Here is a 23,719-nt window from a genome sequence, read left to right as displayed (position 1 = left end):
AAAGCTCCCCAAACCTTTGAGTTGGATTTGCTTTTAGAGGACACTTGTGTGTCTGCAATGCACTGCCGGAACACCAGAGCCAAGTAGAAGGGACACATGTGCTGGGCAATTACCCAACTGCTAATTCCCGCAAAGAGAGCAGCCTCTGATCTGGAATGTGCTGGAAGGACGGGAGCTGCCAACCACTTTGGGCACATGTGGGAGTTTTGTTCCTTTAACTTCAGAGGAGCCATTTTATCTGGGCACCCCAGCAGCGAGCGAGTGGGGGAGCCCTGTCAAATGCAAAACAGAAATGAGCAATGCCTATAAAAGAGAGATATCATGAGAACCTGCCACTTGGGAATAAAGAAAGGCTCGGGCAGGTTGCGCTGATTGTGCGACCTACCCGGGGCCTGTCAGCTCTGATAACAATGGCAGCCATCAATTCCTGCAAAAATGGCAACAGCGTGAATTGGAAATTGTGAAGAACCATTTAGGGTTGAAATGAGATTTTCTTCAGAATGCGTTTGTCGGCGTGTTCCCATTCACTTGAAAAGCTCTGGACAGATCAGAAGGAATGTGAAGTAGCCAGGGTTGGGAGCTTTTTTATTATTATTATTCCTCCTCCTCCTTACAAAGCAGTTTTAAATGCCAAGAGCTTTCACAAAACAACAGTGGTTTCAAAGCTGCCAAAGGGCAATTTGAAAGTGAAAGGTATTCTCTTCAAATTACCTTGGAAAATGATACATGTTATGAAAGGGGTTTACTTTTTGGAGTGTTAAAGAGATACCAAAAATCCAATTTTATTGTCAGATTACGGAGGCAGGCAGTAGGGGACTGTGTAAAATTGCCAGAGCTCCTCTTTAGATTGCACAGATGTCTATTTGCCTTTCACAGACACCTACAATGAGGTATCAGACAGGACTGAAAGGGACAAAAGAGTTGTGGTTGTTTGGAAAATCTGTTTTGTTAGAATATTAACAAGAAGAGTCAGAGCTTACACAATTGTTGCCTATTAATAGTGAGGAAGGCACAGCTTGAGACAATGCTGGTCAAACTCCCTTGAGAGACAGGAGCTACAAGAAATTTTTGTATTGGTTAAAGGAAGGTTGAGCCTGAAGAAGAAAATAAGTCCGTGACCCTCTTTGTCAGCTTTAGATAACAGTATTTAGAATGCAGGTTTTTAATAGGGCTTTGTCCCCACACCCTTTGGTGCATGGAAAGGGGTTTTTTCCTTTTCATTTTTCTAAACAGCATGACATCTATTATTCCCCAAGGGAAAGAGCAAATCAAGTCAGCCTCCAAAGTGTGTGTTTTCTAACTGTAAGAATGGATGGAAGGAAAATAACAGCACAGGCCTTTGAAAAAGGAAAATTGAATCTGAAATCTGAATAGGATGAACATAATCGCTGTGCTCAGTGCAGAGGAGAAGGCAAACCTCAGGATTGAATTTTGCCCCAAGATGAGCAGGGAAATGTAAACCTGAGGATGGGTTCAGTCCTGCTATACAATAGACTCCTTTTGCTTATAAGTCCTAGTTCTATTTTCCCTCTTTCTTGTTCTTGAATTGGTTTTTATCATTTAGAGAAAGATGAATCAGTAAAAAAAGCTACTTTTTGAAGAGCCTAGCAGACTTAGTTTCCAGAGAGTAGATACTCCTTTCTCTGAAATCACAGAAGATTTCTTTTCTCTTCTGGTCCAGACTGGCCAGTGACAGCTTTGTCCCTGTGGGCAGAGATGATGCTCATCGATCCAAACCCAAACATGACAGTAATGGATGATGCCCTCTGACAGTTTCTAGGAGACAAATTCTAACTCAACTAAGTCAGAGCAGTCAAATCCAGCTCCCACTGGAGTCAGGTGCTCCACACTGTGGTTTAAGTCCCTCAACAAGCACCTAGCAGTCAGGTGAAGAGGTAAGGCTGATGAGAACTGAGAAGCCTTTTCCATCTCTGTGTTTCTTGAAAACAGAAAGTGACAAGTTGCTTCCCCTTCCTAGAGAGTCCCTTTTCAGGTGGAACCAAATCTGGTGGACCCTTCCCAGAGGACTGTCCTCCTGGTTCCCCCAGCTGTGACCTTTTGCCCATGCTAAGTCACAAGCCCCATTGGGAGCTTTTTAAAGCTGGAGTCTGTGACTGCGTAGAATTTAAAATGCACTAATATTTGCTTTGCATAACAGGCAAGGAGCCAGAGCCTGGGTTAGTGCTCACTGTGAGCCCAGTGGAAGCAGGGGGTGAAAACATCCTTACCTTTAACTTTCTCCTCCATCTGTGACCCTTGCAGGCACACCTGCAATACGGGAGCAGAGCTGGATTTGTGATTTCTTTGAGCTTCAAGACTTGCCTTTGAGGGAGAAAGATTGCAGCATGAGCCTGTGTGAAACACAGTGTTCATGCAATCCAGGATATTGCAAAGAACCATCAGGAATAGAAACAAGCTTCCAACACCAACTCACTGTGTTACTTCTAACTTGTCCTTTCCTTGCCAACTAAGCTTCTACAAATTCAAGAGCATTCACTGGATAATTTCTTTATGAATCAGAAAGGACAAAAGACAAAAAAAGGCGAAAAATTGTATCACATTTCCCATTGTCGCTTGCTTTGCTATTGAGGCTTCAAAGCAGGCTTCCAAGCAGGGCAGATCTGTTTTCTGAGGCTGAAACCTACATGGGTGCACACACACACTCATAATCAATCTCTATCTGTCAGCTGCAATGGGCTCTTTCCTCCTGTGCTTTCCAGAGAAGGATGAAAACCATGTTCCTTGGCTCTTGCTGAAATGAACTGTTGTTCAGCTGAGATCACAGAGTCAGATTAAGGGAGATTGAAAGCTTTTTGGAGGAATTTGCTACCTTAGAAAGATTTGTTAAGTTTACAAAGCCAAACACACCAAAATTAGGAGCTAAGTAATTTTGGAAAACAAGCCCTAATGTGCTTGTAAATAACATCTGTGCATATATGCATCATATGGACATCCTCCCATCACCAGAAGCTCTGACTGTACCTGCTCTCTGAAAGCCAATGTTTGATGCTTCATAACCTTTTCATGAAGTTTCCAAGGAGAAACACAGCTTGCTTTGGGAAAATGACATTTGTGATTTACATTAGTAGCCAAATTATTGCAGCTTTAGGGGCTGGGGGCATAGAGGGGCCATTTTCTTGGGTGGAATATTTAAAAGCAAGGCCATTTGGGGCAAGCATGGTTTGCCAGAGACCTTACCCAGAGAGGGCCCGAGGGCTGGTGTTCCTCTGGCTGGTTCTCAGCCTCCCTGACTACATGCTGCTCCCCACTGGCAGCTGCAGCTGGAGCAATTTTTTCCCTTCCAATTTTATCCTCAGATGCTGGCTTTTCAGTCTTACCATGTGTAGGCAACAGATGCTGTGCTTTACAGTGAATAACATGATTTGCAGGTAGAGAAGACAGCCTAGGGGAAAGAGCAGCTGCTTTTTCAACCAGAGTCTTTGGGGAGCATTTGTTTGGAGCTGGTTAAAGCCTTGAGTACCCACCTCACAGGAAACCTGGAGACACTCAAAAGGTAGAGTTGGATCTTGGTGACACCCACAAGTGAGTGGCACTGGGCTTCCAGTGCAGCAGCCATGGCAGGAGCAGTTCCCTTCCAAGACAAGCCTGGGTGTCCTGTGCCGTGCTTTGGTTGTCCCCTTCAGATCATAGAGTGATGCAAATTCTGCTTCCTTCTTCTGCCAAAGAATTTCTGTTCATTTTTATCAATATCATAAACCATCTTTCAGTGATTCATTCCTGCTGGAACCAAAAGTTTTAACCCTTCCTTTTGCCCTTGCTTCCCCATCTGTCACCTGTGGTGGCATGGTGATAAAGAATGCATTTGAGCCTGGGAGATGCTCACAAGCTAGCAGGATGCAGGAGAAGGCTGGCACATCTTATTTTGACCAGCTGGGAAAAGAAAGCCTTAAAAACAGCTTGGGGCTTAGCATGTGCTTCCAGAACAGCAAGAGCATGTGTTACACTATTTACCCGTCTTTGATATTCCACTTCCATCATCACCACAAAGAAGTAATCAATGAAAAATTAATATCCCAGCTCGGAGATAGCAGTATTATTTCCTAATAAGTTTCCTGCCAGCCACTGCAAGGCAGTAAATCTGACGTGGCATGGTCATAAGAGGAAACATATAATATTTCACCCTCTTTTTAAATATCTATTAAAAATTCATCCTCACATCTGTAGAAGTTTCCAGACATAGGGAACCTTGTCTTTCTTTCTTTCTTAAGCAATGTAAGGAGCAGTAGTTAACAACAGTTATTTGTAATATTTGTCTTGATTAAACCTTTTGCAGTGTTTGGCAACATCATCATCATTAGAAACATCTATTTCCCCTGGGGTGTTTAAGCATCACCACCTACTCACTGTCCAACAATTATTTTTGTGTCAACTCCTGGCAGTCTTAGAAGGCTAAAGAGTGAGAGAGGTCTCATACCTTGAGTTACTATTAGTAGGACCTCCATTCACTTTTCTTTAAAATTTCTTGTCCAGAATATTCATAACCCATAACACAGAATTTCATCCCCTTATTTATCCTCTCTAAGGTCTTATCCTTCCCACAAAAAAAAAAAAAAAAAAAAAAAAAAAAAAAAAAATGCTGAGAGCTGATACATTCCTGCCCCAAATCTTCGTGCTAAGAGCTAGAGCAGGGGTATTATCTCTCATTAACCCAATATCTCCCCCAGTCCAGCCTCTGCAGTGCTCAGACTGAGTCATGTGCCCCACAGACTCAATGCTCAGCATTCCCAGGCCATTTGTTAAATACAAGCAGACTCTGTTCAAAGCAGGGTATTTCTAGGCAGAGAGGGGATTTAACAATCAAAGGAGGAAACAGCAGAAGTCAAAAGAAAAAATATTGACTTGTCTATTGTGAGCTGAAAAGTCTAATAATAACCAATAAAGTTCCTCATCTTTCCTCTACTCCCCAGCCTAAAAATGTCTGTTTTTCAGATTAACTCATTGCTACTCAGGCTCCCTGCCTTCATTCCTTTAATGTTTAACACAGTATATTAAAGCAGAAAACAATGCCCTCAGCTCCATTTCAGGAAGCACTATGAAGTAAAGTATATCATAATCTGCCTCTTTATCTTTTCTCCAAGGGAATATTTGCTCTCCTTCCCTCATAAACTTTCCTGGTAAACTGGTACTGCTGATTATCTCCTGCTCTCTGTTGGACTGGCTCTGCCATTTGCTTCCATTTAATCTATTTTTTTGCTTTGACCTTTTTGCTCTGAGGTTCAGCCCCCAAAGTCCCAACAACAAACAAAAAAACCACCAGAGCACTTGGGGTTTGGACTGGGCACACTGTGCAGTCCCTGAAGACAAGTGCTGGAGACCTTCACTCACCTTCAACTTGTGGACAGAGAGTGAGATGGGAGAGGAGGAAGCACACATGGGAGCAGACATGTCCCTTGCACAAGTGTGTGCATACATTTAGTGAAATCCTTCATCCAGCAGCACGGGTTCCTGCAGGTGGTCCTGGCCTCAGCCAGCCTCTGACAGTCCCATGAGAATCTGGATTCCATTTACACAGTAAAGTGGAAAAGCTGAAAGCAAAGATGGCCAAGGGCAGAGTGAGGATCCAGCCTCCCAAATGACAGCCAGGCTGCAGCACAGCAGCACACAGAGCCCAGACCCCCTGTCTCTCAGCCCTCTGCCTAAACCACAGGGCTATTAAGCTAATAGGCATTAGTGTATGATTTTTCCCACAGGAGCATTTATTTCCTTGTGTGGTTAACTGCTTTGTCTTGTATTTCTCACTGTCATTGCTGTGTTGGCATTCTGCAAACCTCCTTATTTGCTGTTCTTTGCCCTTTTCTCTTGGGTTTCTGTCTGCACTGGGATTGAGGTAGACTGAGACGTATTTCATCTCACCTGCTAAAGTAATGATGTTTGCCATGAGAGAAAGGGTTTGATCACTGAGAAGGCGGGGGAGGATTTAGAAGGAGAAAAACAGTGAAAGGAACATGAAGGAAAAGTAACTCAGGCAAAGAGAAGAGATTGAAAATGTTGATTTGACATCTGATGCTTTGGAGAAATTCTTGGCCATATCTACTAAGCAGGAGCCTTTGTGCTGCCTTTCTAGCGGCAGCAGGAGAGACACAGCAGCAGAGACTTGTGCTGCAGACAGTCAAAAGAATATCTCATCCTCCAAAAAAGCAATTGCTGTCCCTGTTCTTAGGGATAAAGTGCTCCACCTAGATTTTGTGGGGTTTGCAAGTCCTGGGAAACTGCATTTGGCTCCATTTTTCATATTGCTACTTCTCTTTATTTTTTGTGCTTTGCCTTTTCTTAGTTCCAGCCAAAGAGTCTCTATAACCTCAGTAAAATACCCCTGCTGTTTATGCTTAGGGGAAGTGAACACAGGAACAGAAAGCAAATCTTTCTGATGGAGCTGTTTTCCCTTAGGCAGCTCAGGATTTTATTCTGCATATCCACAGAGATATAGAAACCATATCTGGAAACAAGTGGAGATGTTGTCCACCACTGTGACCTGCTCTGCCCAAGCACTGCTGACACTGCTGTATCAGCACAACCAGCTCACACAGGGCTCAGAGTTACTTCTTCACTGTGCAAGGAGCAGATCCAAAGCACAGCAAGGGGAAAGGAGCTGCTGAGGGAAGCCTCCAGCTGAATGAGGAGAAGAAATAATGATTCAAAATCCAGCTAGCTGCCCTGGGCAATACCAAAGCTCAGGGGAAGCCCTGATGCTGTCTAGAACAAGTGGAGATGCTTTGCTTCCCAAATAACCAAAGCTTCAAGGGTATTTCAGTCCTTAAATCTGCAACTTCACCAGGATGGGATGTTACCTTTGAGGCTCAGGGATAACCCTGAGTGATGTATTACACAGAAGAAGCATGGAGATATGCACATGTACTCACCTGTATGCTGTGCCACCCAGCAGGATGCCTGTGACAGGACACATCCCTGCCAGGGCTCCTGAAATTCACCCCTGCAAAACTGGCAGAAAGACACTGTGAATAGCAGTGGGTGGATTTATGATTCATATATAGACACATAAACATATTTCTATATCTCTTTATACATCATGAGGGCTGCCTTATTTCTGCCTGGGAGCCCCTGGACAGATATACATGCTTTTAAGCACATGGGTCACAGGTTTCACATAAAAAGCACGCAGCATTCACACAGCAGATATGTTGTCAGGGAAAAGGTAAGAGTACAGCTTAGGTACTCATGTCAGACTGCACTGAAAATCCAGGAAGAACAAGAAAAATTCCTAACATCAAACTGAAAAATGGTTCTTGTGAATAAAATGCCTAGGAGAAAATGTAATCTTCCATTGCCTTTATATTAATTTATCCAAGGGTGTCTAATTAGGTAGGTACGCAGGTTATATGGGATAAATAGATTTGACAGATAACAAATTGCACATGAAAATAAATGAAACATATTTAGTAGGCAGACTTTACATCCATCTATCAGATGCTTGAAGTTTCTCAAACCAATGAAATTCTGTCAATCATCCCCAGGAGACAGGTCAGTGCTGAGAGCACAAATGAAACAGCAAACAGCGCAGCACGAGGCTGTGTCTGTTCCAGATTCATGTGCTACTTCTCCCTCTCAGCCAAATGATGTTGGGATGAAGAGCTGTCACTCAAAGGAGACACTTTCCTTTGGGACTAGACAGTGCTAACAATCAATGGTGTGGCATTTTATAGTGCTCCTTTCCAATACTTCCACCAGAGGTTACACGATTTTCCTTTCTGCTACTTACAGCAGAAATGTGTGGTTGGCATACGTGGTGACTTGAAATGTAAAAAAAAATGAGAAAATAGAAATAACCTTCTCTTTCCTACATGGCAGTGATTTAATATTGCCAGATGTGAGCCCAAACTCAGTCTTGCCATAAAGCCACTTGAATTCCAACACAGTATGACTGGAGAAAGAGAGATGTTACCAAACAAGGACTTTTCCAGAGTGCCCTTAATTAAACCCAGCATGCCAGGACACAGATTTCTGCACTTTGCATCTGTGGACTATTTTGTATGAAACCCCCGACGCTCCCTCTGGGGATACAACTCCGGTGTGTCAGCAAGAAAATGGAATGAGCACAAGGAACAGTGCAAATCACAGGGCAACACTGCCACCCCGAGCTGCTCCTGCGGAGCTGCACAACGCCAAGGCAGTGAGAAGTGCGGCTGCACAAGGCAACAGGATCTTTGTCTTGCCTGGTTTAGGCAGGAGCTCCCATAGCCATGAAAAAAAACTCTCAAACTGCTCTCTTTGGCTTCAGCCAGACAAGTTACCCAGGTAGAATAGATGTGTCTCGTTCCTAAAGCCCTTGTAATATATTAACCAGGCATGGCATTCATGGCTGTGCTGTCTAGATAAAAGCCTGTCAGGTGTCAGCTGTGACACCAATCCGTCAGTCCAGATTCCCTGTGACAGAGCCATTGCTGAGCCTCTAAGCTTTCCTCACTTGGAGAAAATCTGCTGTTCAAAAAAAAGGCAACTTGAAGTGTTTGGAGGACAGAGACTTTGCTTGGCATCATGATATAAAGTTCCATACCTCGACATTTATCTACAAACTGTGGCAGTGCTTCAACCCTGACTGTAGGATCTCCTCTCTCTCCCCATTGTACTATTCCTCTTCTGCCAGGGCCACCCTTCAAGCATCCTTCCTTGCTCACAACCTGCCTGCTCTAACTTTCCAATGGCTGAGGGGTCGTGCTGCTCCCAGGGGACATGGCCACCACAGGGACTCTTGCTTCCTCACAGGAGCTGAGACATCTTGAAGGAAGAAATGTGCTCTTGCACAAGCATGTCAGTAACACACAGCAGTCCCCTGAAGTGCTCAGGGGATACCCTGTCTGCAATGCTCTTTGCAACATTCAGCACACTGACTCTTTAACATTAGGCTGAATTTAGGTGCAAAAAGTATGCTATTCTTTGTAATGCACAGGTCAGTGCTATAAATCTGGCTTTTACAAGTACCTGGTGTGATCAGTGCTTTCACAACCTTTCAGCATGGCTATAACCGGTCCTGTGGCTTTCACTCACCACAGGGTGTTGCAAATGAAGTACTTTGGCCCAGCAGCCCAGGCACTTTTACATCACCAAAATTTGCTTTGTCACAGAGTCCATTAAGGGGAAATGGTGCTGTGCTGCAAAGCAACTCTTCTGTACACCTGTAAGATTATATAAAACTACCAGTCTCACTGCTGGGAGTGACTGCAAACAGGCTGAGGGAGTTCTGCAGAGAGCCAGGGCTATTAAGTGCTATTGACTGGACTTTTAAAAAACACAGGGAGTTGCTGGTTCTTTAAAAGTCCATGTTCATAACTATAACACACACCCCAGCTCCTCATCAGAGAAGTTGGCCTTGTCTTCTGTTTGCTGCTGAAAGATCTGCCCAGCTGCCATTATGCTCTGCCCTTCTCCATATGATGGCTGGACCACACTCCTGGGTGTGATCCATCCTCAGACAACAGAACTTTTATCTTCTGAAGTGCTGGTCATACAACTTGCTCCCAATAGTAAGAAAGCAGAAAAGAAATAACAACTCTGGCAGCTGTAGGCTTTATCCTGATTTCAAAACTCTTCCCCAGCTGAGATGAGGACTGTTAGCTTTCTCCCATCCCATCCCACGGACCAGTGACACCTGCAAGACAATTTCCAGCCACAGCATGAGACAGGATGCAAAGAGCATGCCTCCTGCTGGGGCTCCACAGCCTCCATCCCACTCTGATTTTTCCCCCCTAAACTCAGAGCCAGGCTGCAACACTGCAGGGCTGAGGTCTTTGTGAGCTGTTTCTGCTGAAGAAAAGCATTGCTTTAGGGTGAGAGACCTATAAACCAGCCTCAGCTGCTGTGTTCTTAAAAGCCTGGAACTCTATGACCTCCTGTGATTATGCAGAAAGTCTGGGCCAGGGCAAGGACTGAAGCCCCCTCCTGAAGCCTGTTGCAGCTGAGCATCCTTTCCTGACCCACCTACCCTTACTTAGAGATGATCTTCAATGTTCCAGAGGCAATCCTTTATCAATGGCAATGACATCAAATTATACATTAATCTTGTTTACTCTGCCTTGGCATTGGGTATTTCTGTAGCTGCCAGCTCTCTGTGACATGTGATCAACATTTCTTTGTGAAAATGGGACTCCTCAGAAGTGTCTTGGCACATCTGACAGCAAAACACCCAGGATTTCAGTAGGATGCAGGCATGGAGGCTGCTCAGTCAATCCCCACAAGTATTTATCTGAATCCTCCAGCACCTAAACATCGTAGAAAATCCAGCCCAAACATCACACTGTAGCCTCCCACTAGGATGTCTGAATAGTTACATAATTGACATGAAAACTCAGCAGCCTCCATGCAATTTCCCAGCTGACAGCTGCTTCCACTACAGCAGTGCCTACGTTTCTGTGAGTGAGTATCAAACGGGGACAGCTTTTGTACATCATCACACTTGGCCAGAAGATAACTAAGCAGCTATCAAAGCTGAGACATGTAACAACACAGACAACAGAAGATGGTTTCAAAGTACAACACAAATCACCCTTTGTTCCCTCATTTTCTTTGCTTATTTTTCCTTTTTTTTTTTTTTTTTTTTCCCTCAAGCAACTGCCTAGAGACTGTCTCACACCTGAAGAGACAGGTGAAGCAGAGGTGCTTTGGGAGTGCTGCTGCTGTGAGACATTCCATTCCTGCCTATCTGTCCTGCAGAGAAGGCCATTGAAACATTGCTCTCTTTGCCATTGCTGTGCCAATGTGCTCCTTCATTTTTAGCCATGGAAACCCCAGTTTTGTTTTCTGCAGCTTGAAATCTTTCTGCTCAGCAAATGTGATGGTTGGCACCATCCCTTGGCACAAAACCATCCCCTCAATTTTAAAAACTAAGCTGGGTCTGGTCTTTCCTGGTAGGTTGACATGGTTTGTTAAAGCATCCATGTCCCCAAGATGTGAAAACTGCTTGGATAAACATTACTGTGCACAGAGAGGGGAGATGCAGGAATGACTTCTGTGCTGTGCAGACATGGTCTGTTACACACACACACACACAGAGGCTGCAGCTCAGTTGCTACAGACTCCCCAAAGAAAGGTCCAGCCACAACAGCACACATTTTAGGAGGTTAGGTCTTCTTCAAGCTACATTTAATCCCTTCAGTGGCAGCATCACTTATAAACCTACACATTAATAAAGAGGGGGTATTGGAAGAACCATGCATCTCCCAGTGCAAGTGTTTCAACAGAACATAAATGAGGCCTTGCAGGAGTTAAAGAGCACCAGAACAGCACCAGAACAGCAGAAAGTTCAAATGGAAATGAAAAAAAAAGTCATTACAGATTAAACTGGCTGTGTAAAACCCCCAAAGCTTAGAATTAAAAGCTGTTAAAAAGCTTTGCATGGACTCACTGACTCATCAAAATTTAAAGGCAGAATTATTCCAAAGAGATGCTAACAGACCTTTAACTCAATGATGGAGAAAGAAGTGGAGCAGGAAAGGATTTTTAAAAATAAAGAAAAAATATCCTTTAAAGTCTTGATAGACTTGAGCTGGTCAAGCTACTGCTAGCCACTGCTCTGCTGAGTGGCTGTAAATCCCGTCTTCAATGTGGAGCATGAGGCAAATGCACAACTGAAAACTGCACAGGAAGTTTCTACAAAAAGCTTGAGCACCTCACACTGCCTTCTTCCAAGCAGCTCACCTCTCCAGGGCTTGCAGCCACAATGCCTGAGGTAGAGGTCCTGGAAGGTCTTTAATCCAAAGGTATTCATGCTATATCCTGTGCCATATCCACAGCTGCATCCAGGAGTCACAGCAACAGGACTGCTGCTGGTTGTGACTCTGAACATTGGCTTTCATCAGTTTCCCCTGTCCTTTCATGCTCTTTAGCCTAATAACTACAAGAAGTGTTGCATTTCAGGCCTGGATGCATATTTCTTGAGATTCAGGAACAGAGCTTAGAGATAAACAGAGGTACAGAAAACCCAACTTGAGCACCCAAGAAACCTCCATAGGAAATTTCTTTTAGGCATCTCGATTCCTATTGAAAAGCTTGGGATTTAGCTCTTTCTTTTTTTGGATATGCTAATAAGGTCAGAGTAGTTGTACTTTCTTTCCCCTTGAGTTTCTTAACACACACTAAGATCTACAGGATTCCCTCCTGCTGCTGGAGATAAAAATGGTGCAAGCCAAGGGCTCTTCCTGGGAGTGCTCCATATATAAACTAAACAAAGCTGGTCAACAGCTGCATCACCTTACATCAAAAAAAAAAAAAAAAAAAAAAAAAAAAAAAAAAAAAAAAAAAGAAAAAAAAAAGAAAAAAAAAGAAAAAGCTTAATTAACAAAATTGTAAAATTTATAGAATATTTGTAGAAGAAATATTATATTCTAGTGTTTTGGTTTTATACTTTTCCACAATAGCATTGTGTAATTAAAATCAGGAAATAGAAGTTTATAATAAAAATGGAAAAACTGGAACAGGAAAATACAGAAAATACAGAGTTCTGTGTTTGGCAGACTAGTATTATGCATCAGCTCACTGAAACTGAGTTTTAATTTTTAATCTCAAATTGGTTTTAGGGCAAATTTGGAAGTCTCAGGCTAACCCAGAAATAGAAAATCAAACTTTTGTTTTAATTCCAATCCAAAATTATTCCTGCACCACTTTCACCATCCAGAATTTATTGTATCAGAACAATAATGGCAGAGGAAGATTCTATTCTTGGCTTTTGCCCAAATATCCAGCATTAATAGGTAGTTCTTGAGAAAGCTGCAATTTCTACAAAGGGACTTGGAAAATACACACAGAGCTCTCTGAGTCTGCTGCTGTGGCACCTTCTTGTAGTCCAGCTCCTCTGAATTACACCTTACCCTGTTGCAGATCCCACAAGAAGCCCACATAAGGTAATACTGCTTATAAAGAGCTTGAGTATCAAAATGAATCACAATCAAGCAACAGGCCATAAGAATGACACTTGGAAGGAGGAAGTAAAAACATTGTCTAATTTCAGGCAGAGAAGACTTTCCTGGCTGTCTCACACACTCATCATGAAGACATTTGTTTATTCATTATTATTGTTATTTATGATAAATGAAGTGTGCTGTAAACCCAAGGCCAGAAGAAGCTGTGCAGCTGGAATAAGATGCTCCTCAGATGGCTGCTCTGGGGAGACTGAAATGTTTTTGCAGAGCTAATTGCCTCATAAATTGGTTTTATTCTCCTGGCTGAGGCTAATGTCTTCTTTTAAAGTTAATAAAAAGAACTCAATTTGCTGATTGTTCTGGACTGGCACTAGCAAAAAGAGCTGCTCAGGGACTCTGGAAGGGCCCAGACAATTCCTCAAAGCCATTGCAGCTTGGATGCTAAGTGGTGACAAGCAAGGTGTTCCCTGTCTGCTATTTAATCTGCTTTCCAGTGATGCTGTCACGTTGTGTGCCTTGGGTATCCCCAAAAACGTCTGAGGGGGAGAGATTATAATTGACAGCCTCCTGTAGCAGACTCCAGAGCTTGGGGATTGAGAGAACAGGGCACATGTTTATGCCAAAGGAGCGTGTTATCAGCAGGCAGGATGTGAGCTCAGGTCCCAGTTCCAGAACACAGCAGCATCAGGCAGCCTTGTGCAGAGCCATGGCCTCCTCACACCCACACATTTCATGGGTCAGGGCCACCAGCCCACTAACACCACTTACAAGTGGTCTGCAGATCAAAGCCTGAGCAACTCTGCAAAGGTTTGTCAAATGGAGCCTGTAGAGTTACATCTAAAACAGGTGCACACTGACAAACCCCACTCACAGGCAGGTACTGTGTGCTGCCCCACCACCCCCAGAGCCCAGGGCACGTGGAAGAGCACCAGCATGTACCTTTTTGCCCTGGTCAGGTAAGATATGAGCTATTCCCAGCTGCTCATCCTTATTCCAACATCCAGAGTGATGTGTGAGCCCCTCACAACACAAACTCCCTGCCTTTCCAGTCAGGAAGTAAAGGAAATCCCTATCCATTACCATGCCACCTGTGGTGCCTGGATGCTGCATGCAATCCTTGCAGACACACCAGCTCCAGCCACCACACCTGCAGAATCTCTTTGATAATCTGAGATAATTGAGAAGGTCGCAAACCTACAGCTTCTTATATGGACACAAATTTCTCAGGAGTTAAGCAGGGACTGAGTCTGGAAGGAAAACTTCAGCAGATATCCAAGGAGGCTGCTTAAAACTCGGTGGCCCTTGTCCCCTCACACATTGAAAGCATCAAATCCTCTGCAAGTGCTGAGCACAGGGAATTCAGCTCTGATGCTGAGTTTAATTAAATAGAAATATGAAGTAAGAAAGAAAGGCTAATTAGATAGAAATGCAGAGTTACAGGATGTGAATGCTGATTAACCTAATAATAGACAATAATGCTGTTAAAGGGAGTTAAATGGATTGTTTAATGGATGGAATGATCTATAGTATATAATATATAAAGTACTTAACAGTAAACATTTAATTACCTCTTCAGTTGCATTTTTCTTTACTGTGTGGAGAAAAAGTGCTTCATAAAAGACTTATTGGTTGGGAGTAATTTACAGTCCTCCAAAAACATCTGTATCATATGGGAAAGAGCAACAATTTGTCAGAGCCACAGCAGAAAGCCTCAGACACAGTAAGCAATGCTGGGAGCTGCCAGATAGAGCAGAGCAAGGCAAATTAAATACCTGTCCTCCTGCTATGGTACATCACTGCCTCTGTGGGGCAAGCCTTCCCTATGTGCCTCCCACAGGAAGGACGCTTGGGAGGCAGAAGACAGACCTGACACTTCACGAGATGGCTCCAAGTGAAACTTGCTGAGAATTTAGGAAGGTGGCAACTTGTCACAGAAGAACAAAGCCAGCTGCTGCTGTGCATTATAAAAAGTTCCTAGGGGGCTGGAAGCATCCCTGGTTAATGTGATCATCAAGTGCAATGCCATGGCCCAGCCACTAAAACACTGTGACTGCTCCCAGCATAGATGCTCTCAGTTTGAGCTTTCCTCAGATTTCCCCAGAGGAGCCAGCCAGAAGTCTGGCATATAGAAGGTGTTTTTCAGACCTTTGGGATGTTTCGTACTGAGACAGGGAGCTCAGGGATGTCACGAGTGCCTCCATGTGGCCAACTCAGTCCTAAAGCAGCATCGCCCTCAACAGCAAATACAGCACTTTGTGCAAAATCAATAGTCAGGTCTCCCCTGGAGGCCTCTAATAGAGATGTACAGAGGCAATCCTGGACATTAGAGAGGGGAAGTCACTCCAGGAGGCTCTCACAGGTCTCTGGATTGGAGATAGGAAAAATTACAGTCTGTGGCACAGGGATTTCTGAACATGCTTCACTTCTGCTGTAATAGCCATCATTGTGACCATCCCAGAACGCGCCCTAAAGGGGCACATGATCACATCCCTTTGAGACACAGAACAAGGCTTGCACTCCTTACTGGCACAGCAGCAGCCTCACTCCCACCACATTCATGTTGCTCAAACGATGAAAACGTGTGCAATTTAATTTTTAATCCTTGCACACCTGCTAGACCTTTTCTTTCTCCTATTGCTAAGCAGCTGGGACAGAGGGGATCACTTGCACTTGGTAGAGCTCAGCACCCCCTGGCAGGGTCACTAGTGCAGTGGATTGCTTCCTCATCACTTGGATTTCAAAAAGCAGCCTTGCTTTCATGTCCTTGTTACTGCAAGGCTCTGTCATCTCCAGTGCCTAATGCAGCATAGGTGGCACCTGAATTTCTATATATTAATTCATAGGGAAGTGCTGAGACAAGCAGAGCAAGTGTGAAGAAGTCAGCCTCAGTAAGAGGGAGCACAAGCAAGACATGATAACACCAGTGCCAGGAAAAGGAAAGCTGATATTAGATTGGGGCTTTGCCAGAGTTGCCTACCTGACCTTGATAAGTAACAAGTTCCCTTACAGATCTATTCCCCCAGCATCCAAAAAGACAATCTCACCCAAAACCTCTAAGCAGCCCATCAGAACAATTCACAGTTTGCCCAACGCTCCTGGCAGGGGGCTACACCTCGTCCAGTGAGGAGTGATGCCTATTCCATTACCTGCACCACAGGGCCAGGGAGAGCAGGCTGGTCATTAACTGCCCGTGATGAGCTAATTAATCATGGGCACTTGCTGAATTCCTGTTCCCACACTGTTATTAATGGCTCTGTGGATTGGGCCACACAGCAGAGGCTCCTCCACCTGCTGAAGCAGCAATTCTGCTCTGCAAAGGGCACCAGCTTCACCCAGCCAGCAAACAGGAAAAACTGCTGAGTGCTGCCCCAAACTTCCATCTTCTCCTCCCCACCACTGCAGACTGACTCTTAGCTCCACACTGTGGCTCAAGCTTCCTGTCATGGGGTCTTCTCGGGTGGCATGGGCTCCTACTGAGGGACAGCCCTGGTACCAACTTGTCCCTTCCTGTGGGCACATCATGGAGTGACTGACACCAGTCACTGCCAGTCCATTGCAGCACAGAATGCTCTGGCTTTAACTCCCAGGCACTCCAGCCTCGCCTGGTGCCGAATGTGTCTCCCTCATCTTAGAGACTTCCTTCTCCAGCTGTGATCCCAGAGGGAAGCCCAGTCTTTCCTCAGTGTGATGAGGTCCACTGAAGTTGGACCATGGCCCCCTGAGTCTGATCCTGCTCCAGATGTGCTGCCAGGGCTTTGTGGCCACAGCCTGCGCATGGCCAAACTGCTGCTTGTTTGGAGCAACAAAACATCACTGGGAATGAATTATGCAGTGGAGCAGAGACTCTGACAATGAATTATTCACTGTTCCCACTTGTCCATCTTCTCCCCTCCCATTTCCTTTGTATTTCTAGGTGATGGGAAGGAAACTGTGTGAAGCAGGACAAGCAGAAGGCATGCACAGGGTGCCTCTAGGCCTTGCTCCTGCCCTGTGAGCTTCCATCTGCAGCAGAGCTGGCCCAGCTCAGCCTCACAGGAGCCACCACACCAAGGCAGAGCCTGAGTCACCAACTGCAGTGACAGTCCCAAGGGCACAGCCTGCCTCTTGCTCTCCCTCTGCCACAAGATGTGACTCAAGTCCATCCCAGTGCCATAGAGGTGAGAGGCTAAAAGGCACTAAACCCTCCATGATGTCTGGAAGCAAAGGAACGGTTCAATAGAGCCTAGCCAGCTCCCTGAGCTGGCTCCAGGGCTTGTGGATCTGCATCCTAAAGCAGTAGACTCCTGCAGTCCATCCATCAAAGTGCTAACCAGCACAATTTACATCAGACCCCAGCCTGGCCTTTGGCCAGCACTTGCTATTTACACACTGAGTCCCACGTGCAGCTGTGCCAAGCCTGTCTGGAATCAGGCATCCAAGGGAGTGGCCCCAAAAACAGTCAGCTATGAACTGTGAACCCCTCTAATCCTGTCCCTCAACCCCTGTGATTGATGGGAACAAATACCTCCTTTCTACCTACAAAGGAAACATCCCATTTAAAGAGCAGAACCCAAAGCCAACCTGGGAACTGAGCTTACAGTGTGGCAGCAGGCCAGAGGCAGCTGAGGAAAGTTTGGCCAGGTGGCACAGAGTGCCCTTGAGGTGTCATAGTCCCACCAACAGACTTGCCTTAGAGGATGGTCACATCACTTTGGGGTCAGTAGCTAATAAAAAGGAAAGATCTCAAATCCTTCCCTACACTACATTCATTTGGTGTCACAACTGGAACAGATGGCTGCTACAAGAGCTTACTCTGCTGTTGTACTCTGCTCTCCATCCCATGTGTTTGTAAGAACTCCCAATGATAAAGGTGCCTGGACACCAAACATCTATGAAGGTACCCACCTCTTGGGGGAGAAAAAAGTCCTGAATTGTTTCAGCTTCTTAATATAAAGGCAAGGAAAAAATAGAGAGAAACTGACACAGGATTTAGGATGACACAAATTATATTTCTGAACATCACCAAGAAACAAGATGGGACAAATTCATCTAGTACTTATGGAACTGGGCATCACAGCTCTAAATACAATGGGAATTGTTCAGCTTTGTTTAAACAAAACAAAAATTAACTAAAAAACCACTCAACCCCCAAACATGTTTCAGGTCATTGTGATTAAACTCAGAGACTGAATTAACAGAAGGAAAAGAGATTGCTAATACACTGCCAAAGTCGTTCCCACTTAATTCAGCTAAAGAGAAGCAATAAGCCCAGGACTGCATCTGACAAGTTTCAAGTAGGGACCTTCTACATGAAATGCAGACTAGGGTCACAATTAGCAGAACAAGCTGCAAAAGGAGGTGAAGGAATTATAGCCATAGGACACATCGAAGTACAAGCTTATACAGACCAGTCTTCACAGCTGTAGTTTCTCCATTTAGTTTCATAAGCAAAATTTCCAAAAGAGCTTTCTAGCCCCCATGTGTCAGCTAGACCTGATGCTTTGTGAGGGCTGGCTCTGGGCACCACCCAGGACTGTTTTCCATCAGGAGTGTGCTAAAAGATGTGAACCAGAGCATGCAAGCAGAGATGTGTCTGCACCAGTACCAGGTGTGATGGTACCTGCGTGGCAAGGAGTAGCTTCCCTTTGGCAGCCCAGAGAAGAAAAGCTGTTGCTTGTTTTTCTGATATCAGCACTATCAAGCTGCATTGTGTAGGATTTGCTGATGGACATGTTTGTGCATCTTCCAGCTTTGCACTTTTTGGCTGGTGGGACATGCCTGATGCTGCCATCATCCTCTAAGAGCATGGGAGAGCTGGGAAGTGAGAGGAGCTGGAGAATGGGGCCAGTGCTGAAAGACACCCAGGCTACTGAAATCAGAGGTGACTGTATTAGATGCACACAGGCCTTGCTTGTGGGAGATCCACAGGTCTTCCTAAAAAGGGCTGAGAGACACCTCTGCATCCTTCAGACAAGGACATTCACTGTTTTAGGGCATTGACTGCACAGCATCCAAAATATCTGTGGCAGAGCGTTGCATCTGTCTGGCAGAGAGCAGGAAACGGGAAGCTCTGAACTCAGTGCCACTGGCAGGCAAGCAGCACCTGCTATCAGATTGAACATACACATCTTGGCCATTTATATTTTGCTCTCAGGCCTATATAGTTTCTCCCTGGAACTAAGAGGTGAGGGAGTCAGTGCATCAACCCAAAATGGAGAAGATAATGGATCATCCCTCCACTCTCCCCCATCTCCTTAGCCTTGGGCCTTTTTTCTCCAAGAGGCTACTGCAAAACCTAACTGAGCTGACATCCCAGTTCCAGGTAGAATATGGAGCCCTCACTCCTGCTCCAGGTCCCTTCTGACTTGGGGCTGTCTGCCTTGGCCATGGTCTTAAGGTAGATAGTGGAACAGAAAAGGGTTCTCCAACAGTGAACACAGCTTCAAGGACTGTGGCACAATTCACACAAAGCAGTACCAGCTTTGAGCAGCTGGAAATGAACCTGCACAACCCCATTTACCGCATCACCTCAACAGCCAAGCAAAACAAAGGTGATAAAAGCAGACAGCTGAGGAATGCCCATGGAAAATAGCACAGAGTATGTGGGAGTCTCACCTGGAACATCATACCCTTCTTCACCCTGGGAGCTTTCCTTAATTCTATCAAATAGAGATATTACTGACACTGCTAAGATAGAAAAAGGTGGGGGGAAGTAATGCCTTATTTCTTTCTTAACAGTTGGGTAAATATTAATTCCCACTTCATACTGGGGTTAGGCTCAAACTGATGTAGTATCATAAATCTGTAACCAAACTGAAGCCAACAGAGCAAGAATGTCTTTCTAAGCCCAGGTACAAAATCAATCAATGGCACGGGATGAGAGATGCTTTTATTTTTCACCAAGTGGAAGATTATTAAATGGGGAAAACAGCAGCTTTGATGGGCCAGATACCAAGTAATCCCTGAAATGTGTCCAGTGTATCTGTCAGTGGAGCAGAACTGGGCTTCTTTGGGTTCTCTTCAGTGGATAACGTATTTGCAAAAAAATACAGTTTAGAGTTAAACCAATCATCAGATTGAGAAAAAAGGCAGAGGCAAAAAGACTATTAACATTAAAACACTTTCTTTCAGCATTTTCAAAACAGGTTTCACATTTTTGCTTCAAAGCAACTTGTTACAGCCCAAGACATAATGTTTGTTAAAAAGTTAAAATTCAACCCTAAAAATTAATGTTTCATTTTGGTATGAAAGGATTTGTTTGTTTGTTTCAATTTTTCCCTTTTTCATTCCACTGAGAAAATGGAAAAAAAATTGTTTCAGGTCACCCTTACGTTTTTTCTCAGATTTTTCAGTTCAGCCTGCAAACTGAAAAACCAGGTGGGCACAGCCTACTTGGCATTTACTGTCCCTCTTTCTATCTGAATCAGATCTAAACCAAAGAAAAGGGGAAGTTCATTTCACCAGGTAATACCAACCAGAATCAAGGTATTTCGGAGATGTAAAAACACTGAAAATGGGAGGAGCCATGGCTGTTTACAAGGGGCTGAACAAGGCAGGAGACAGATCTCCTGGCTCTAAAGAACACTGCCATCTCCAAATTTCCTGCTGTGTCATCCTACTTTCACATAAGGCAATTTATAAACTGTGGGTCTGATCCCGCATTTTCAGAACCTGACTGAGATGTGCTGGACACCACTTATCTGTGAGCAATGCAAGATCCAGGGAACCCACCCTAACCTGCTCTAAGAAAGGGGGCTTGGGGATTTTGGGGTTGGGGGAAGCAAATGGAGAGAGACACAACACTCTCCCCACCAGCAACATTGGAGCATCGCTCAGGTGACCTGAAAACAACATCCCTTCTTTGCAGAGTGCCACCACTTCTGCAGGGACAATACAGTACTGGATAGTTGCTCTGCAAGCTCAATAAAATTAAAAGGCCTTACAAGGATCTTTGTTGGGACAGTCATCTGGTTCAAGCACAGAAGAGGACAACAACAGCAAAAAAAAAAAAAAAAACCACCCCACAATAAATTAGGTATCAGCACAGCTTCCTAAATGGTCTAGAATAGTTACAAGACAAAAATCACAGCTCTGGTAACTTAGAATCTTGTCCTTTAAAAAAAAAAAAAAAAAAACAAAGCTATTATCCACAGTTTTTGCATAAAAATAAACATTTTAAGCTGACAGCATTATGTTAATTGGATCAACCCGCTTTTTAATATATATATATTTCTGTGTATATTTAAATGTATATTTTTATATGAATAATCTTTAAAGGAGTAATGGGAGTCACAAATGCATAAAAATAGATATTTTGAAAAACAAAAAAGAGTAATAATAAAGACAACCCTGATGAAAAAGGAAAAAAATGTCAAACAGGGCAGCATTCTAAAGCAACAGCTCACCATACTATAATTTGTGGAGTCCAGTCCTTCTGTATTGTGAGCAGTTACTCCTAAATACTATTGGGGTTTCTAACAGTGACGCAAAATAAATTCCTGCACATTTTTTCTTTTAAAAAGGAGAAGGGATTTGGGTATATAGGACAGATTTAATGCCTGTTACATTGCTGTAAATAACTAGCATTGATCATCTCCCAAGCTGAAAGCAGGAGGAACTCCAACAATGCTTCCATCCATAAGAATATCTTTTCTAATCAAAATCAGGTCTGTTCCTCCAAACCAAGTTTTTTTAAAAAACCACAATTTTTGCCCTGCAATGTTTTTTCTGTTGTTCTGCAAATAATCCAAACAGATTGGAAAAGGTGAGATTTTCAGTACTCTGTCAGCATTTTGTGCAGCTTTGACAAAAGCCAACTCCTACCAGTTTGGAAGGTTATTTCAGAGTGATCCTGAGCACGGTGTAACCTCACTGTTAAAAATCCCTTCTGGGCAAAACAACCATGGGGGAGGAGGGGAAGCTGTAAAAAATTAAAATAGTCTGACTTGCTTGCCAGCTGCATCAGTATTCAAGTAAAGTTTATAAAGTACCTTTGTGGGACTTTAGAGTCTTGGAGAGTCAGACCGGCTTATATTAACAAGTGTAAAATGCACTTAGAAACAGCCTTGTCATCTGCTTGTCTAAACTAAAAAAAAAAAAAAAAAAAAAAAAATTCAAAAACAAACAGAAGCAAAGGAAAGGTAAAGAAAAGGACTCAGCATCAGTATTAGACTGCAGTGTCTTCTTGACACTGACACTTTGATATTCTTGCCTTCCTTTCTAATGCATTACAACAGCATGAAGTCACACAGCCATTTTAAACGAGCATTTCAAGAGTCCAGTTTTCATAGAGGTCAACTTGATCATCAGCACAGCACTGGAGAAAGCTGATCTAACAATATTTCACTTAGAGAACTCTTCAAAGGAAAATAAGAAATACAATTCCACAAAAAACAATGCCAGTGAAAAGCACAAAAAGTAATTTCTTTTTTGTCAGTGTTTTCTCTTTGATATTCTTACAGGAAAAAAAAAATCTTCCCTTATATCTGTCTTTAAAAGCAAATTTTCTAACCAGTAGATTTCAGAGCTATTTTCCATCTACATGAATCTAAGTTTTTCTGAAACCACCAATAGGTTTGGGTTTTTTAGGGGGTGTAGGGAATGGGGATGTGTGTGATAGAGGATTTCCTCTCCTAAATTTCAGAGACATCCAAATAGCATCTGTCTGTTTTGTCTTGTTTGTCCTCTTGAATTTGTCCATTCCCCTTAGGATTTCACAGGCCAACACTACTGTGAGAATTTAGGGGTCTGCATTTGAAAGAACTTTGGACTGAGCACAGCTTCACAGATTACACCTTCTTCACGCCCTTGCAATGTAGTTTCTTCTATCTTTACATGTATAAAATCACAGTTTATGCAACATTGTTTTAAAGGAAGAAAATAAAATACACACACACACACATACATTGTAGTGGTGAACACTATACACTATTTTTCTTTTTTCAACAGCATAACAGAAAGTTTGGCCTACTGTAGGTTGAAGATGTAGGGAAGGCTGAATTCTTATGGTTGCCATGCAAGCCACCTTCAAGACAAAACAGATTAACCCACCCAAGAGCAAATGCAGCTTCTACTCTCAGGCCGTTCGACAAATACTGCCTTTCCAGGAATCAGACTGACATCTGACAATTCAGTCAATGCAGTACTTGGAGAAACTCACTGAGTTGCTTCTGCATCAGTCCTTTGAATCTAAATGCTGTTTAAACCAAAGGGGAAGAGGGTATCTGAATTGCCTATTATTAATATGTATGTATTTTAATAACACTTTGAATTTCAATTAACTTCTGAAACCTTGCCCTTTGAGAAGAACACATTAAGTTGACTTTTTTTCAGGCTTCTATTCCTTAAAAATTCTCTCTTCTTTTCCTTTAGTTGTTCTTTTTCAATTATCTACCAGAAAACTTGCTTTTTTTCCAGCAGAAATGCAGCTGGTGGGCTTGGACTTTCACTGCACCCGTTCTGTGAAATTCTCAGGGAAAACCCCTCGGCATTGGTCAAGTTCCTTATGCTGGATCCAGTCAGACTCCTTCACACCCATCAGCCATCCTTCGTCCTGGAGGAGAAGACAGAGATCAGACGCTAAGGGACAGATGTGAGCAGGGATTTTTCTTACACAGTGCAGGCCAAGGAGGTGTCAAGGCATTACCAAAGCCATGCTCTTATTTGGCTTGGAGACAATCCAGGAGGAGTATGGGTGAGAAGGAAAAAATGCTTTTGTTTCGTTTTAAACAGAGAAAAAGCTACATCCCACCAGAGTTCATACTAAAGCTCCCATCTGACCCAGACTGTGCAGACAAAGTAAAAAATAACAAGTGTAATGGAAACATGTCATAATTTACACCCACTGAAGC

General features: G+C 43.7%; 1 protein-coding gene across 13 annotated transcripts in view; it reads right to left on the bottom strand.

Moving 5' to 3' along the window:
- Positions 1-17,871: 17,871 nt before the first annotated feature.
- BIN1 (bridging integrator 1) overlaps positions 17,872-23,719 on the bottom strand; it is a 93,355-nt gene continuing 87,507 nt past the window's right edge. For 12 of the 13 annotated variants that reach the window (XM_083865179.1, XM_083865185.1, XM_083865187.1 and 9 more), the window contains one exon: positions 17,872-23,421. In XM_083865179.1, the coding sequence (XP_083721305.1) occupies positions 23,314-23,421 (108 nt within the window). In that variant the 3' untranslated portion in view covers positions 17,872-23,313. The remainder of the gene's footprint in view (positions 23,422-23,719) is intronic. The other variant, XR_014590531.1, reaches the window with a different exon arrangement.

The sequence above is a fragment of the Zosterops lateralis genome (assembly GCF_965231275.1).
Source record: "Zosterops lateralis genome assembly, chromosome: 7".
Lineage (NCBI taxonomy): Eukaryota > Metazoa > Chordata > Aves > Passeriformes > Zosteropidae > Zosterops > Zosterops lateralis.
Note: the sequence above shows the minus strand (reverse complement) of the source record. Positions and strands in the feature narration are given on the sequence as shown.